The sequence below is a fragment of the Cantharellus anzutake genome, assembly GCF_015039405.1.
Source record: "Cantharellus anzutake strain C23 chromosome Unknown EI90scaffold_20, whole genome shotgun sequence".
In the NCBI taxonomy this organism is placed as follows: Eukaryota; Fungi; Basidiomycota; class Agaricomycetes; order Cantharellales; family Hydnaceae; genus Cantharellus; species Cantharellus anzutake.
Window position 1 is genome coordinate 957,386 of NW_024066970.1, and position 16,119 is coordinate 973,504.

At 49.6% G+C, this 16,119-nt stretch overlaps 4 protein-coding genes across 4 annotated transcripts; 3 read left to right on the top strand and 1 right to left on the bottom strand.

The window, feature by feature from the left end:
- Positions 1 to 415: 415 nt before the first annotated feature.
- Positions 416 to 1,482, top strand: EI90DRAFT_3154232 (uncharacterized protein). The gene is made up of 2 exons (XM_039065919.1): positions 416 to 846; positions 928 to 1,482. The coding sequence occupies exons 1-2, from the start codon at positions 769 to 771 to the stop codon at positions 1,066 to 1,068; spliced, it is 219 nt and encodes a 72-aa protein (XP_038916815.1). The 5' UTR covers positions 416 to 768; the 3' UTR covers positions 1,069 to 1,482.
- A 2,078-nt stretch (positions 1,483 to 3,560) lies between these two features.
- Positions 3,561 to 5,936, top strand: EI90DRAFT_3015959 (uncharacterized protein; the record flags this gene model as incomplete). Its single annotated transcript, XM_039056947.1, has 10 exons — positions 3,561 to 3,798; positions 3,861 to 4,024; positions 4,163 to 4,349; positions 4,410 to 4,733; positions 4,898 to 4,998; positions 5,054 to 5,132; positions 5,296 to 5,386; positions 5,508 to 5,532; positions 5,778 to 5,792; positions 5,850 to 5,936. The coding sequence occupies 10 exons, from the start codon at positions 3,561 to 3,563 to the stop codon at positions 5,934 to 5,936; spliced, it is 1,311 nt and encodes a 436-aa protein (XP_038916816.1).
- Positions 5,937 to 9,874: 3,938 nt separating this feature from the next.
- Positions 9,875 to 10,957, top strand: EI90DRAFT_853365 (uncharacterized protein). The gene is made up of 4 exons (XM_039068166.1): positions 9,875 to 10,147; positions 10,198 to 10,273; positions 10,334 to 10,464; positions 10,518 to 10,957. The coding sequence occupies exons 1-4, from the start codon at positions 10,031 to 10,033 to the stop codon at positions 10,899 to 10,901; spliced, it is 708 nt and encodes a 235-aa protein (XP_038916817.1). The 5' UTR covers positions 9,875 to 10,030; the 3' UTR covers positions 10,902 to 10,957.
- A 2,635-nt stretch (positions 10,958 to 13,592) lies between these two features.
- On the bottom strand, positions 13,593 to 15,189 carry EI90DRAFT_3055441 (uncharacterized protein; the record flags this gene model as incomplete). Its single annotated transcript, XM_039060141.1, has 4 exons — positions 14,890 to 15,189; positions 14,752 to 14,827; positions 14,567 to 14,697; positions 13,593 to 14,513 (listed from the first exon to the last, which is right to left on the bottom strand). Coding segments are annotated over exons 1-4 (1,315 nt in total), but the record flags the coding sequence as incomplete, so codon positions are not given.
- Between the last annotated feature and the right edge of the window lie 930 nt (positions 15,190 to 16,119).

The following is a 16,119-nucleotide window of genomic DNA, read 5'->3' on the forward strand; positions in this document are numbered from 1 at the left end:
TAGGTTACTCCAAGCCTAGGAAAGCTTACGGAAGCGTTTATGAATTGCAACGTCGGCCCATGTAAAGACGGTACGTGTCTACTAATGATTGTTCTGGTACACCCCACACGTTTATCGAAGACTGCCTTCATTGTTGCAACGCATCGGGCGCGACGCGTGGTATCAGCTCAGCTCGCGCTATGGCAAGCGAATAAGATCCGTAATCATTGTTCTTGCGAGAAGCCAAAAGGATTTTCCTTCCTGGCTCGGGAACGTGAGGTCCCCCAGTGCAAGGCCAGGCCAGCCACCACTCTCACGATCAGTGAAACTTCTCAGATCGGTAGGACAATTATACGCAAACGGTTCCCCTCGAGGCACTTGTCACGAGCTGACAAAGCGTGGTAATACTGAGATTTCGGCTGACTCCGGTAAATTACAACCACGGAGGCACGCCCCACTCGGCGTCTCGCTTCTAGCTCTCTCATCGGCTCGCCAGACATAAGTTTCGGAAGGAATGTATGCTTACGGAAGGGTACGGAATGTCTGGAAGATTGCGGGATATCCACTTCTGGGGAGCCAGCGTTTGCCGAACACACTGTTTCTGCCGTGATGCGCTCAGTTGTACTTGCGCTCACGCCGTGTTACTTATTTGTGGACTTGGAAAGGGTGTTGAGGTGTGCGCAGCTGCGCAACCTGCTGTGGAGCGGCCCTGACCTACTCCTTCTTCATTGCAATTTTCCCATGGAGAACAGCTAATGATCCCACTTACCTGATCGGGGACGCTCTATCATGAAGGCTTTCAATGGGTGCAACAAGCCTGTGGGCGACCTTTCAAGTCTTGCGAAAAGAGCGTTTGGACCTGGTTTCGTGTGTTCCCAGAACAAGTGAGCTGGCTAAGCGCCTTTATTATTGAATCTTCGAGAGACATGCTCCTGCGTAGTGAACAAGGCGACTGTGCCACCCACACCGCACCAACCGCCCCAACTTTCTGGCGCGACTCTTGGTGCGGGGGTTGTGACAGAAGTCTCGCTCATCCAACGGGAGTTGTCGGAAGAAGGGTATGGTACTACACAAGTGTCCGTTGTCTGAACTTTCAATATAGGATTTGGCGCCGAAGAAATTTGTGGATCGTTAGCACCCACCCTATGAGCAGAGCGTACCGTGCACAACACCCACATCACACTAGCAGCTCATAGTATGAACATTGTGACAGTTCGCCCTGCACACTACAGCGGAACCATCGTGGTGGAGAATGTATAAGAACCTCAGCGCTAGATTAGCAAGGCATAAGATGGAGTTATAATGTTGTAGTTGTGTCTAAAAAGGAGGAAGGAATTGCTGTTGGGACCTGCAGAGGGAGCTGCAAACTGGGCCCTTAGAGCCCATGGGGTATTTCAGCTCACATTGAGCATTCTACTGACGAGATATGTGCAGAAAACCTGGGATGAAATTTTTGCAGAAGCATCAATACATTTAATCCTCCCTAGTCTTCCCAATTGCCCGCGGCCCGCATTTTCTTAGGGAACTGACTTTAACGGAAGTTCGCTGAGACGCTGCGGATTGAGGGTCCCTGTCTCACCTCTTCCTCGCTGACCGCGTGGTTCCCTACAACGTGTTTGTTTGTCATCGTGTGGGCACATTGTTAATTTCTTCAATGACGATGAAGGAAAATTTCTTTGCAAATGATCGGGGCCAGGTGACCGATGATATCCCGTATCCGGGGTTGTCTCACGTTCGCTAGCACATGCATATCTGGGATGCAGGTCCAGGGATGCAAAATTGCCGAGATAGAATCTCAAATCAGAGAGCGTCGTCGTTTGCTATCCAACGGGCCTCCCGTATTTCGAGAAAACTCGCGGACCGGAGATTCCTCTTGCCTCGCATCCCTCTTTGAATATTCTCCAAGAATCTTTCTGTTACGTGGCTTTTCCACAATCACAGCGACTCAGGGGTTGAATCTTCGGTTCCGTGATTTATCCGCGGATCATGGCTCCGATGTCCCTTGGTCCACTGCCAACGTACATGGGATATTACGTAGACGTCAGTTTGTAAAGACTCGATGCGGCATACACTCAGCTGACCTTGGCGACCACAGACAACTTTGGCAATGTATAAGACTGTGCCTCGCTGCCAGTAGTCCGCCACGGGATTTCCACCCAAAAATCCGAGTTATGCAAGCGCGAATACCGGTTATTCTAGAGTTTGGCTCCGTGGGGATATCAACTCGGAGATGGTGATCTGGTGAGCATGGAGCCTGTGCAACAAGGTATTTTTGTCATCGTGTGGGTGTATCAGACGTGAGGTGGGATGACGGGAAAGGCATCTCCCTTCCCAGAAAAATGGTTTGGGTGCAGGGATTTGTGTACATGAACAGTTCAGGACATTGCGACGTTCGAGTTCATTGGCATGTCTAAGCGAAAACTTAATTACGAAATAGTGACATGAGATATGACTGGAATGAAAACAGGAGACTAGGTATGGGGCCGAATTTCCCTTCACAGCGCGTCTGATGGGACTTCAAGAGACCACATTTAGGGTTAGTAAGATGGCGATACACGGGAGTTCGACAAACCATCCTACTTTATAGGAGGGGGAACCATGTATTTCGAAGAGCGCAAGGTGAAATACTTCATAGAACTTGCTACCGCTCACATATAAATGAAATCCCGACGTCGGCTCGCATTCTCGGTGCGCGAGAGCATGCTATTCATGGAAATGTATAGATGGGATAGGTAAAAATCCTCCCCAACTTCATCCAGTCAACAGGCGAATCTCGAGTAGCGAACAAGATTGAAAAACCAAGCGATGAGAAGGTCCTCTGTCGATCTGGTGGATGGAACGAGGGTGCGGAACGGATGAGATGCCTAGCATGATTTGCAGGTGCCAAGCCCTTGGCCCTTGGGTCTGCTCAGCCTGGCAGGTTAGGACTACATCAGGCCGGTGGGATGAAATTCATATTCAGGCAGTCGGTGTTTAGGTTGAGTAGGGCACGTTCTGGATAGCTGCGATGGGAACATACAAGGAAACGAACGCTGATGCAGAAGTCATGGGACCCAGTAAGTTGTAAGCCGAGGGCTGTGTAGGAATGTGCAAATGCTGGGAGTCGGGGAAGGATACGGGTGCGAGATCGAAATCGATACACTCAATGGATATCTGTACACTCTCGGGAGTACTTACTCGTGAACTCTGTGTCCGCAAGTATGGCGGCGTGGGGCGGTACTGTTCCTATGATAGAGGAGGTCAGATTAGATGACGCCCGCAATCTGTAATCGAGCTCCAAAAGGTCATTGTTGGTCACGCCTCCGGCCGTTCCCGTTGGTGGGGATTTCCGGTGCCACAGACATTCAGGAGCGGCGAGTGGGTTCTGAGGTGCTGTAAGAATCGTTGTCGCTGTTGAACTCCAGTGCTACTCGGATCTCTCCGTCATCCCTGCAACTCCCAGTGGTAATGATTTGTGCTTGTGTACGGCCACAATATACCTACAATCACCACTCTCGCCAATAGAGCGTGAAAAAGGAAGGCATAGGTGATCAGCCGAAGTGGTGACACCGCAGGTGCGCGGCGGACTCTTGGCAGCAATCATGCCCGAGTGTCCCCATGCCACCATTGTGGAGTCTAATGGCAGATTGCCGGAGCGTGTGTCAGACATCTCATGTGGCAAAAAGGGCTTTCACGTTCCTCCGCCATACTCACTCTTTAGTGTTGGAAAAGCAGAAATAATCGCCTATGGGGCGGGACTACAACTGGATAGCCCCAAGCCCGTGATTAGTTGTGCCCAAGACGACGACCGGTGGTTAGGAGAGTACTCCATCAAACGCTGTTATTACCGTCAAGGAACGTATAGACATTTAGCGGACGGGCAACTTCTTTTACGTCCACAGTTCTCATCGATCAAAACAAGATCATGTCAGTCTTCAGGGAAGCAGGAATGTATACGAGTCGGAGTGGTGCCCCAAAGGATACTCCTTTCCAGGAGATGAAGCATGTCGTAATCCCCGGCCACGACTTCCACAAGAGACGACTCCGGCGCTTGATGAAGACTCTGGTATGGATTGTTACACATCCGTTCCGGGTTTTACGCTCGTTGCGCTCACACATTTCGCCATCTATGATCTTGGCTCAAACATTTTCAAGAATTTATTCCACTGAATATGATTTGAGCCAAGTTTGCCGTATTTTACAGAGTGGGCTTGGCTTCTTGACGAGTCACTTGTCGGTGGAAAACGCAGAGTGGAACCCGCTTCCAAAAAGAGAAAAACGCATCCTCCCCGGAAGCACTTGGTACACATCCTTCGTCCTATTCCCTTGGAAAGACGTACTCCGTTACGGATATACTATTGCCGTCCAACCCCGATCAGAACGCTGGGAGAGTTATTGCCATGGTTTGATAGTTCCCCTTCGATAAGGCTAGGTACTCTCCGGTTGACCAGCACGGACAAGTTCTACTCGTGGTACCGGTGTCTATTCCATTCTGAAGCAGAACAAGGAAACTAGCATCTATGTCGACATAAGGGCACCTGCTTGCTTCTCGGATGGCTTCAAATCCGTCACGCCTAGATCTAACGCTGCGGGGAAAGTTGGGCAAGGGTCTCAATGGAGCATGTGTTGCAACACATTCCACTATGTGGCCAGACCCGGACACCATAGACATTTCCACTCCTGCTCTGGATTTGCCAAGAACTCTATCCGGGAGCGTGGTGTCGGGCTGATTGTTGAGATGACGCTCGTCCCTGATTTCCCCGAACGACGACAAAGTTAGCCCCGTTGGATGCATCCAGCATTCGTTTTTCAATATGGAGGAGGCGGTTCCGTTTGTCGACTACAATGCTATAAAAAATTGATCAAGAGCATTTCAGTTCTATTGCAATCCATGTACTTTCAACTGTCGTGTCGCTGTAGGCATTGTCATGTCTCCCAGGGAAGGCTAAGGGCCAGGTTGGTCTCGAGAACGAGAAACGGATTTTCGGTCGCGAGGACGTCTCCATGGACAATTTCCTCTACGACCCAAAAATTGAGTGGGTCTAGATGATCGTCGTTTTTAAGTTTCCACCTCCATCCTGGCGAGTACTCGTAGGCGGTAGCAGATAAGGTCAAATTTTCTCCTTGGCAGTTGAGCCCGCTTCGGTCTGCTGCCCATCTTGTATGGATGTACAGTTAGCACCGACGTCGAGTTGTCCCCTTCCGACCCGTCCGTAAGTGCATGCACGAGCACGAAACACGAGCCATACTTATGGCCCTTTGTTAACGGCCCCTTGTTAACATCCAGACTTTTGCTGCGTGCCCTCTTCACCGATACTTTATGACGCCATGGCATAGTTTCTTATGCCAAAAACATCGGGTTTAACGTACACAACTGGTGGAGATCTTGGGTATATATTGTGATATACGTGAGCTTTATTCTAGACAGGTTAGTTAAGGGAAGCCAGTGGCCACTCTTATTGTTAGCAGTATCGAGACTCTTAAGATTGGTCAGGGGTGGAATGTGGACCGTCTCTTGTGTGATAACTAGATACAATTTCTTTCTTTAGTGATACCTCAAACGACGGGAGCAGGGTGAGTCGCTCGATAACAAAGCGTTAGGCAGAACTCCAGCCTCAATGACTTAGTAATATTAGAACAAAGCGTGGTACAAACTAGAATTTCGGCTAACTCCGTTCATACAATTGTTGACATGGGGCGGCGGAACGGTACAGGATAATCTGGGGATCCACTTGTATAGAGGCCGGGGCTTTTTGTCTGTCAGTAGTGGTGCCGCTGAGTGCCATCTGTCGACTTTATTTACATCGTTTTCCTCGTAGCCATCGCGAAGGAAGGTGTGTACGCCCCATGAACTTACCAGGCACACATGCCCTAGAAGAATCCTTCTTTAGATGCGCGATCGATACGGCAAGCTACCTGGGGATTATCCCAGTATTCCTCTCGTCCCGCCAATGACCATCCCGTCGAACGCATGGTGAGACCTCTCCGTTGCAGCTCCACGGCTAGTCATTGGATGGACCTCCATCTCATGTCTTCATGGCCTTGGAGGTAATCGAACGATGGGCTCGGCACCCGCACAATAAACGAGGCGACTGTGCACAACACTCGCATCGCACTATACCGCCCTAACTTTCTTGGCGCGGTTCCTAGTCCAATGTTTGTGCCAGAGCGCCCCATGCATCATGGCGGGAGTCGTCTGACTCGTCAGGAGGAGGATCCGACAAGGGTCCAGCGCTACACGAGTGGTCCGTCGCCCGAGGTTTCAAACGAGTATTCGACCCCGAAGAAAGGGATTTTTGTCAGTGAATCACCGAGCGTATCAGCTCCAACCCTGTGAGCAGGGTGCACTGTGCACAACACCCACATCACACTATTGCTAGATTCTGGCACAGCTCTTAGTGTGAGGGTCGTGGCAGGCACCCCGCGCACTGCGGTGCAAGTTGTCACGAGGGGGAATACACTTGAAGGGCCTTAGCGCTAGGTTGGCAAGAGATATGTTGTAGCCGGTTATAGAGGGGGGTTGGTGTGGGGGCAAAGTACAAACTGGGCCTTCTTATAGCCCACTGAGGTATAGTTGGCCACTTTCGGCTCGCATTACACTTCGGACATTTTTTGACTGGATACGATAGGGAAATTGTGGCGGAATCTTAGCGGAAGCATCGGGAATATAATCAATGTACATATGTTAATTTCCCTCTCGCTCGCGTGCCACGGCACAAAGGAAGACGATGATCCCTTTCCCAGGAAACTGACTTTAAAGGAAGTTGGTTTGTCGAGTGGCGAGGGGCCGGAGAAACGCCGCGGACTATGAGTTCTGACTACCTTTGATTGATTTGTTCAACGCTAAAAACTTGTGCTTTCCCTGAGTTGGCCATAACTTTGTTTACCGTCGTGTGGGCTCATTGATAACTTTTCAAGGGTAAAGAAACTTTTTGTACAAGTGTTGATCCCTTGGAGCTGACTATCCGGTGAATTCCTACCCCGAGGCTTGTTCATGTTCGGTGGCACAACGCATAATCACGAGATAGAATTTCAAAATAACCTCAAAGTTGGCTCCCATTCCATGTTCGTGCACCGCTCTGTAAGCCGTTCGGTGTTTCCTCCATTCGGCGATCCTATTTCAAACAATGGACCCTTGTGCAGGAAACTTAGCTTGAAGGAAATCCTGAACCCTTGATTTCCTGTGGTCCCGCAGAATAAGGACTTTTCTGCTCTGTTAGAGAGTGATTTTTCCACGACAGACAGCCTGAATTTGAATTTTTGATTAAGTGTTGCCGAGCTCCAATATAACTTCGGGAAGGTAATCTGTTGAACGCTCAGGAGTTCTGTTTCGCATGTTGTCTCCATGATTGTCCTGCCCGAAAAAAATTTCAGGGCGACTGAACGCGAGGCGGCTGGATAATGGAAAAGAATTTTGTATTCCCGGAAAATGACAGCACATTCGTGGATCATGCAGGGGCTCATGTACACGGGTAGCTCAAGACGTTCGAGACAACGCAATTTAAATTGGGATCTAAATGAAAATCAGATTACGCAATAGTAACATGAGGTATGGCTAGAACGAAAACATGCTGGAGGCTGGGTGTGGCGGCCGAACTCCCCCACGACGTGTCTGATAGGGCGATACGACTGTTGTGGAGATGTATCGAACGCTCAATGAATTATAACTTTATGGGGCTAGGACATGTACTTTACAGTGCACAGTACATGGGAACAAAGCTGGAATAGATGCTTCAGAGAATTGGCTGTCATTCATGCGTGGACGAAATGCCTATTTCAGCTGGATAACAGTCCCTATTTTCAGCATAAGATAGTGTGCACTTCATGCAAACGCATCGATGATCTGAGCCTCCTCTCTGATCCCCGGATGGGTCTAAGTCCAGAAGAGTGGCGACGAGACGAGACCGCGATGAATGGTGTGGCCGACAAGAGTTCGAAACACCTGATTAGTTATCATAGTGCTGCTAGTGTGGGTTTGCAAGGGTCGAGCCCTCAAAGAGGCTAGGCAGTGAGGTCGGGGCTAGGTCGGACGGATTTGGCCAGTGCAATTGTTCAGGCAGACAGTCGTGTTCTAGGTCGATCGAGCACGTCATAGGGAGTTAAATGAATTAGGACCATATTAGGAAATCAACGCAGCGTCGGAACTGGGGACTTTCAAGTACTATGTATAAGTACACAAAAGTCTCTTTGGGGAAGTGCACCACATAGACTGAGGCTCAGAGGATAAGATTTTGTTTGACGAAGTCCTGACTAGCATTTGCGATGTCATTATGTCGAGCTACCCGCAAAAGTACAAGCATGTGTGACGAGGCTGCTAGTTCCGATTCTGTGCCGACGATCTCCCAACACTGTATGATGTCGTCGACACACATCGAGTCCGTGGGGACGGAATTTCAGGGTAGACCCCGGATATACTTGGGGTGGACATAGCAATGCTCAAAGATTGAGATCCGAGCCTACAGTAAGTAATTGCCTTGGTACAGCTTTAAGGAATAATTCACTCACTTATGCATACAGCAGTTGCACCGCAGCTCGCAAGTATCCACCCGCACGAACGTCAATATGCAACATTGGTTTCGGAGCACGTAGAGGCGTACGCCGGGCAAGGCGAGAGATAATCTAAAAGCACCCAAGCCAGCATTCACAGCTGCTCGGAGCCCAGCGAGCTTCACACATCTTGCAGTGGCAGGCCACGCAGCGCGTCCGATTGGACATCAAAGGGAAATTTGGCGTACCGATTATGCGTGTGCGAGTAAGCCTTGGAAATATGGCGTTGTGCGGAGTTTGCATGATTGGAGCTTTGCGGTGCAATCCGGCGCCGCGTGATCATGCTCACTCGGCGGCGAGCAGGCAGGACTCCGGCCTCCGCAGGAGGTACGTATACATAGGCAAGACTTATTAGTTGGGATCTTGTTCGGTGTCTGATAACGCTCGCTGTGGCCATCCTTGGATTCCATGCTTGCTGTGGGCGCCGGGGCGCTACGCTCATGAAGCGAAAATTTCCGTTTTACATCTTTCCTCAGTTTATGTACAACAGGACTGAGCGTTATACGCCAGTATTGACACTCTCACTCTCACCGCGAAAATGCTAGACAGCAAGTTCCTACGTGATCTTGTCACTGGTGCGTCCAAAGTTCCATGTGAATGGTGAGCCATCATTATTGGATATGTATGGATCTGGTGCGTTGCAAGGGATCTCTTCCCACTCTCCCGGAAGATGTGTCTGTTTTTCGTCAACGACGTCACGATCCCAATTATCATCCGTCTTCAATTCCTCGCAAATTACATTGTGGGCAGCACACCAGTATCCTTTCAGGGGCTTTCGTTCATTTCTCGATCAAGAAGTATCCACAGAGCGCGTAGCCTCCCGACCAGGACTGAAGGATAGGGTTATAATTTGAGCCCTCATACAGTTCGCTCTGGTTGCTGCATCGCTCTATTCGGGGGCACGGCCTTCACCCGGCCAACCCCCCAATCCCCCCAACCACGGCCAGGCTGATCACACTTCGGGCCTTTGGTCCCGTCACTTCTTGTGCCCTCCCAGTTTTCCATCCTCAGTGCCTCGCCTTCAATCTGGCACCGTCCCCCCATCGGTTCTAGCTCGTTGTCAGATGTTGCTTATTCCTTTTTCTTGTCTAGCCTCTTCTTCATTACGTGTTGATCACGGACTTCGACTTTTTTGGGCCTGCTGAAAGGGTACCCAATATAATAGAGCTAAGCAGGGTAAAGAGAAAAACAGTTCAATATTAATGTACGAAAAACCACATAACCATAACAGTTGGGTCCGACCTCCGCCGGGGACAGGGGAATCCTCACTGCATTGGAAACGGTGTGCATGGAGTGATGCAATGCTTTTGAAAGGCGGATAGGGTTATCGAGACCGAGTTTGAGTTTGTTTGAACCAACCGCCTCGGTGCTCCCACGTGATCACGTTTGGTCAGATTTTGGTCTTGTTGATCAGTAATATTCATAAGTTCAAGAGGCCAGCAGTTTCGATTCCTGCCTTGGACATTTTAGGGATATCAGTTTTTTGGAGAACATTTTATCACCCTTGTATCATCCCCCCCCTTGCATGGAACCACCCGCTCCCAAGGTCGACCCCACTCACGGCCGTTGCTTGATCACTCGTCAACATGGTCGTAGTGTTCAGAGATGCCATATTATCCGTCAATCAGAACCGTCGGACGCAGTGAGTGTCATGCGTGCCTAAACATCTTTTGGTATCTGAAGACTTGGAAGATATTCAGACTTGAACTTTGGTGGGGAATGAGCTTTCGTTCTCTAGACTTATCCTCCACGAAAAACACCATATTGCGTAAGCTCTTTTGTACGTCATACACTTTACCCACTCCTCACTCTTGCATCTTTGCCACAGTACGGGCAGATCTTCACTGGCTGTTTGAATGTGGTCGATTTGGTTTGCTGCCCTCCAAAGATATTATTGACAAAGTTAGTGATCATGTCAAAAGCATCAGAGGCAGACGATGTGTCTCACCCATCCTTGATGTAAGCACTGCTATGTCGGCCTCTTTCCACACTTTACTGATTCGTTAGGCCAGATTTATTCAGGTGCTGAAGTTTTTGATTATATCCTTGTGCCATTCCAGGAGATGAAGCATGTTGCAATCCCTCGGCTCCGACTAGCACAAGGAACGACCCCGATTCTTAGTAAAAACGACGTCTCTGGCGTAGATTGTTATACATATCCGTTCCGGGATTTAGGCCCGTTGCGCTCGCACATTCTTCCTCATTTCGCCATCTATGATCTTGGCTCAAAGATTCTCAGGATCGATTCATCGGAATTCTATCGCACTGGATATGACTTGAGCCAAATTCGCCATATCTTTAGAGAGTGGGTTTGCGACCTTGAGGAGTCACTTGTCGGCGGAAAACGCGAAGTGGAACCCGTTTCCAACAAGAGAAAAAGGCGTCGTGCCCCATGATGTCTGATTCGGAGTATTTAATGCACATCTTTCATCCCATTCCCTTGATACCCTGCCTTCTCTCTTGTCTACTTCATCGGCCCCCTTCACGAGCCTGTTCTTTGGTTCCCTCTAGCTGACCAGCGCGGCCAACTGTTGCTCGTGGTACAAAGCTTGTATTTCATTGCAAAGAGCAAAGAAACTTGTGACCATGCCGATATGGTGGCACTTGCACATTGCTCGGGTAGCTTCGAATCCGTCACCTCTGGATCTACGCCGAGGGGTTGGCTTACTGTTGCGCAAGCGACTCAAACACAGCATGGTTGGCGACGTACCCACTAGTTGAACCAGGTGGATAGATATTTGCACTGAGGCGTTAATTCCGCGGTTTGATATATGCTTGCAGAATTGATGGAGATGTGCACCTGCTTCTTAGGCCTCCTGTGCTGATGTCATTGGGAATCCCTATCTCGCACTGTTGTTTTCGCTAATTGGGATGTCGCACACGGCAACACTGACATTCAAATTACACTGGACTCATTTCCGGCTAGACTCTGGCCGGTCAATGCGTGGCCTCGGGAATTGAGGCCCGAGTTTTGTCTGTTTCGAGCACACAATACTGCAGCGAGTATCAATCAAACCCTCTTCCGCAAGAAAGTGATGCGTGCGTCCAGCTATACGGCGGCTCGCGGCCCCTACACCTGATTTGCTAATAATTGTACCGGAAAGCCCTCCTTTCTAATACTCCAGGGATAGACAAGGGACAGCCCTAATGCGGATTTGTCAAATTAACTAATACTTGCCCGTGTCGACCTCCATCTGTTGAATCTTGTCATTTGTCTCCCCAATCGAGCATGCCCCCCCTCGTCGACCTGTCTCCAGCTCTCAAAATCCCCAAATGAGCATGTCAAACCAATGAGCTCACGTAACGCCGGAAGGCGATAAACTACGGTGGGACGTTGTTTGATCAGCACCCATGCCATCGGGATGTGTCACATCATCCCCCGCGCGACACCTTTCGCTACAGTAATTCTCCTTGTGTCCCATCACACCAGTTCTGATGCCAGCAAGTACCACAGGCTCCCAAACTGGAGGAACTGTTCGGCATGGGCATCTCTTCCTCGATACTCACAAAAATCTTATTCCGCGCTTGTAGCCTCCAACTGCGCACCCCGCTGATTCGCCATACCCTTGGTCGGGATCACCACAATGTTCTTGACAACACCCTTTCCAAAAATCTAAAGCCAATCACTTCAGCACATTATTCCCAGTTCCTAGAGCAATTCTTATGGATCTCTTCGTATAAAGCTGTACAGAGGGAAACGCCACTTCTTATACACATTGATGCCTTCTAATACCATGATGCTGCTCACTATCCACAGGCGCATGAGATTCGAAACAATTTCTGCATTGAAAGCTGCGGACACATCGCCTGGTTTCGCTTAAATATCCGTTCGGAACGCCTCACTCCCACGCATTCCCTCGTTTATAACTTGGGATGAAAATCCACGAACAGAGGACGAATCGTCGTTTGGAGGTATTTTACAATAGATACGAGGCGGAGATAGGTATGGCGTTCCAGATCTAGGACATGAGTCTGGTGCGAACAACTGGAGGAATTAAGCAAGTGAGGAATCACCTTACCGGCCGATCTCACGCCGTCCCCGCGTTGACTCCACCACTTCCCTCCTGGAGTGGAGCAACGAAGATGTTTTTGTAGTGATTAAAAGAGAGGGGGGTTGCGTCCTTTGGTTCGATACTTCTTTGGATCCCGCAATCCTTATGTACTAATAAAAGTTGGCCTCATTAGATGCTGTGACATACGAAAGCTTGCTCATAAATCATGCTCAGAGTTGCCGAATCACTTCTAGCTCGCTCAGCGTAACTGAATTTGTGGTGGTCTGTTAGTCAGCGCTCCGTGACATCAAGTGCAAGGACAGCCAGATATACTGTAGGCCAGGCTTTCAGAATACAGAAAACTAGTTGGATTACGTTGGAAGGTGTTTGGATGAACACAAGCTGAACCTGTGCGCAATTCGCGTACATGATGCATAATTCACAGCGTTCGTTTCGCCCAACTGGGGCTCTATATAGTCCCTAACAGATCGAAAATCATGTAGGAGCCGCGGTAAGCGATAATGGCGGAGGTGAAGGCATCGCTGTGCACACCACGGACACTTACAGAGAGTCAGGGCCCAGAATCATTTGTGATACAACAGCAGCAATAGAGCTGTCAAGATAGTGTCACAAGGGGCGCCAAAGCAGATTTGTTCAGCGTATAACTGTTCGGTATCAGGAACAGAGCCAGTGGTCGAGTCGACAGAGCTGGTCAACTTGTGCTCAGTTAACGGCACAATTTCGTAAATCAATCAGGGATACTGTACATAGATATGGCAGTGTAACGACAACTATAAACAGGCAATGTCATCGGCCCAGAATTTCCAAGAGGCCAAACCGTCAATGCTCAGGATGTGACGAAGCTATAGCCACAGTTCACCTGTGCCGTCAGTATTCGAGAGCTGCATCCGAACATGAGTCGAGTTCACATTTAACTATTTGCTTTCACAATGTAAGTCCTGCTAATACGCATCTTTCATGGAAAAATAGCTTGGCAGGCCCAAGCGGTACTGGACGGTGATATTTGCTTGTGGGATCATCGTGACCCGTCCTAATGTGCTGAACTGTGAAATTGTAGAGCCTGGCTATCCATGAGGACATATCACGGCAACAGCAGCCTGGATTGCTATCGCCAAGAACAACGACAAGATCAGAGGCACCATGGCCGAAAGGGAGACCTAGTATTGCGTTCACGCCTCGGTACCCAGCGTGCGGGGGGGCGGAACACACCCACTTCAGGGTCCCACTCCAGTTTCCAACGTTTGGCCACCGAATTGCACGGCACGTAAATATTGTGCAGATCGAGTTCTGTGATTGATGGTGGGGCTTGTTGCGACGCTTGCCCCGGCGGTTATCCCAGTGAGGAAGGCAGTCTTTAACGTCTACCAGACGATCGGCACTATTGACGTTCTCCAACCATTTGTGCAGCCCTAACCAATGGCTGAAGTGAAGAGTCTTCGGGGCGAACGTCACTTCCCTCGGTGCAGCCTCTTCGTGCATATCATCCGCAACTTGAATTTTGTGAGCCTCCGTGAGCCGCATGAGGGCAGAAGTTGTAAGTCTCTCAGAAGGGCGCTGGAGTGGAGGACTCGGTCCTCTCTTGAATTCGCCACACCAAAGGGGCACTCTCCATGAGAAGTGACAAGTAGATCTCGACGTTGTTGTACATCCTCCTAGACTTCTCTCGGAGGGAGTTCCGGGCGGGATTCGCGCAGACATCCATATATCGTAAATTGCGTTCACCAACTTCAAGTCATTCTCGTAGAGTCCTGGGTCGCAAGATTCGTGTGCCTCTAGTTTACGGGCAAGGTCGAAAACCGCAACCTGAGGCTGTAGATGGGATTCTAAAGCTCCAAGTGAAGTATAGGGGTACATGTGGACGGATAGAGATGGTGCTTGATCGTTGCTCACATATGAAGTATTGTCGCCATCGCGTTCAAACCGGTGTATGTAGAGTGACTTCATACTTTTGAAAGGGAGGATGCGGTAGCGGAATGACGTGGTTGATGCTAGAATCTGAATGGCAATTAGTTCGATGTGCGGATGGCTCGGGTTATGGATCGACATACATTCCTGAGAGCCTGAGAGTTTCCAGAGTCCCGCAACAACAAAGAGGCGACATGGATCTCTTCAAGGATGCAAGTTTCGGGGAGCATTCCCCATTCACCTTCTTCAAACATAGTTTCCCAATCGAGACGCACTGTTAGGTAAGAGCCGTCAGTCAGTTGTAAACAGGCTTGTGAGTGAGATTTACGCGGTAGACAAGCCCATGATAAATGTATTTTCAGACTACCAAACTCCATCCCCCATGCACATTCGAGCCGGGTTAGCTGGTGGGGTACTGTGAATGGAAAGTCGAAGCGAAATGCTCACGCCGCCGAATCGTACTGACTGTAGTATCTGCGCAGGATCCCAGCAGTCTGCAAAATGCAATCCCGCCACGGACATGAAACCGCTGCATGGTGAGGAAGCAGCTACCGTTGTTCGGGTCAACGTTCTTAACCTCAGCCTCGAGGGCAGAATCGGGCAGTGGTGTATCCAGGAGCCTTCCCAACCATGAACGAACTGAGGAATTGAGTGTCCTCAGAGAGGCATGGCGGTTTGGAGTACGGTCTGTGGCATATACGGATTCACGAAAACTAGAACCGTTTGTCTGAAGATCAGTTTTCGCCATGGCGGCCAGAGAGGTATGTCACGCGACCAGATCTGAGCCAGGGCTTGCACCTTATTCACTCCAAAAGATCCACTGCAGCCCTTTCCAGTGTTTCCAACAGCAGAAATGACAGGGAAAGCATGTGTCCATAATTTCCTTCACCTAATCCTCTCACTTTCTGTTAGATCCTGACTACATATTTCATTCGTCTTTCCGTGAATCAGTGCCATCATGTCTGACACAACGGAGTAAGCAGGGTGTTATATAATTATAAAATGCAATGCTATGAACATAAGATGCATGAGCCCCAACATCCAGTTCTTCTTATTGCTCCAAGACGGAATATCCATTCTCTAAATATATGGCGGATTCCGTCCAAACCCATCAAGACAACCAGTGTTAAGATTTAAAGGGATGGCGTTTCTTCCCCGAGCCGGTAGCCAAATCCCAGCTCATTACTGTATCCACTAGGCGTCGCAGGGGTGGCGTCGTCCAATAAACTCATGGGACCGCTGCACAATGAGACAGCATCTATCACCGATCGGGTCGGGGTCACTAGATCATCTAGGAGAATCCACGCATTCATCTGTAATTAGGGCCTGCAGTGAGGATTTGAGGTTTACATTGGCGCCTCAGGAATAAACGACTGCGCGGAAATGTCATGCCGTCTGCGTGGGTTATGATTGGATACAGGGGTGGTGGATTGTAGCAGTGCCATAAGGTTGCGCTGCGGAGGGGGACGAAGGAGCTAAGTACTAGGGGCTGGTGACACTCGTATAGAATACGCAGGTGTGGAATCACGGCCCCTGGGGTTATTTCGCCCTGAGCTTTCGATCTTCCGATACAAGCGACACTAGATCTTAGATTCAGGCGCTTCCTGCTAAGAGAGTGACTGACACAGAGGAGAAAGCAGGCGAATCAGAGAAAAGTTCCCAATTATCACGTAAGCTGCATGCACACTGGGGTTCA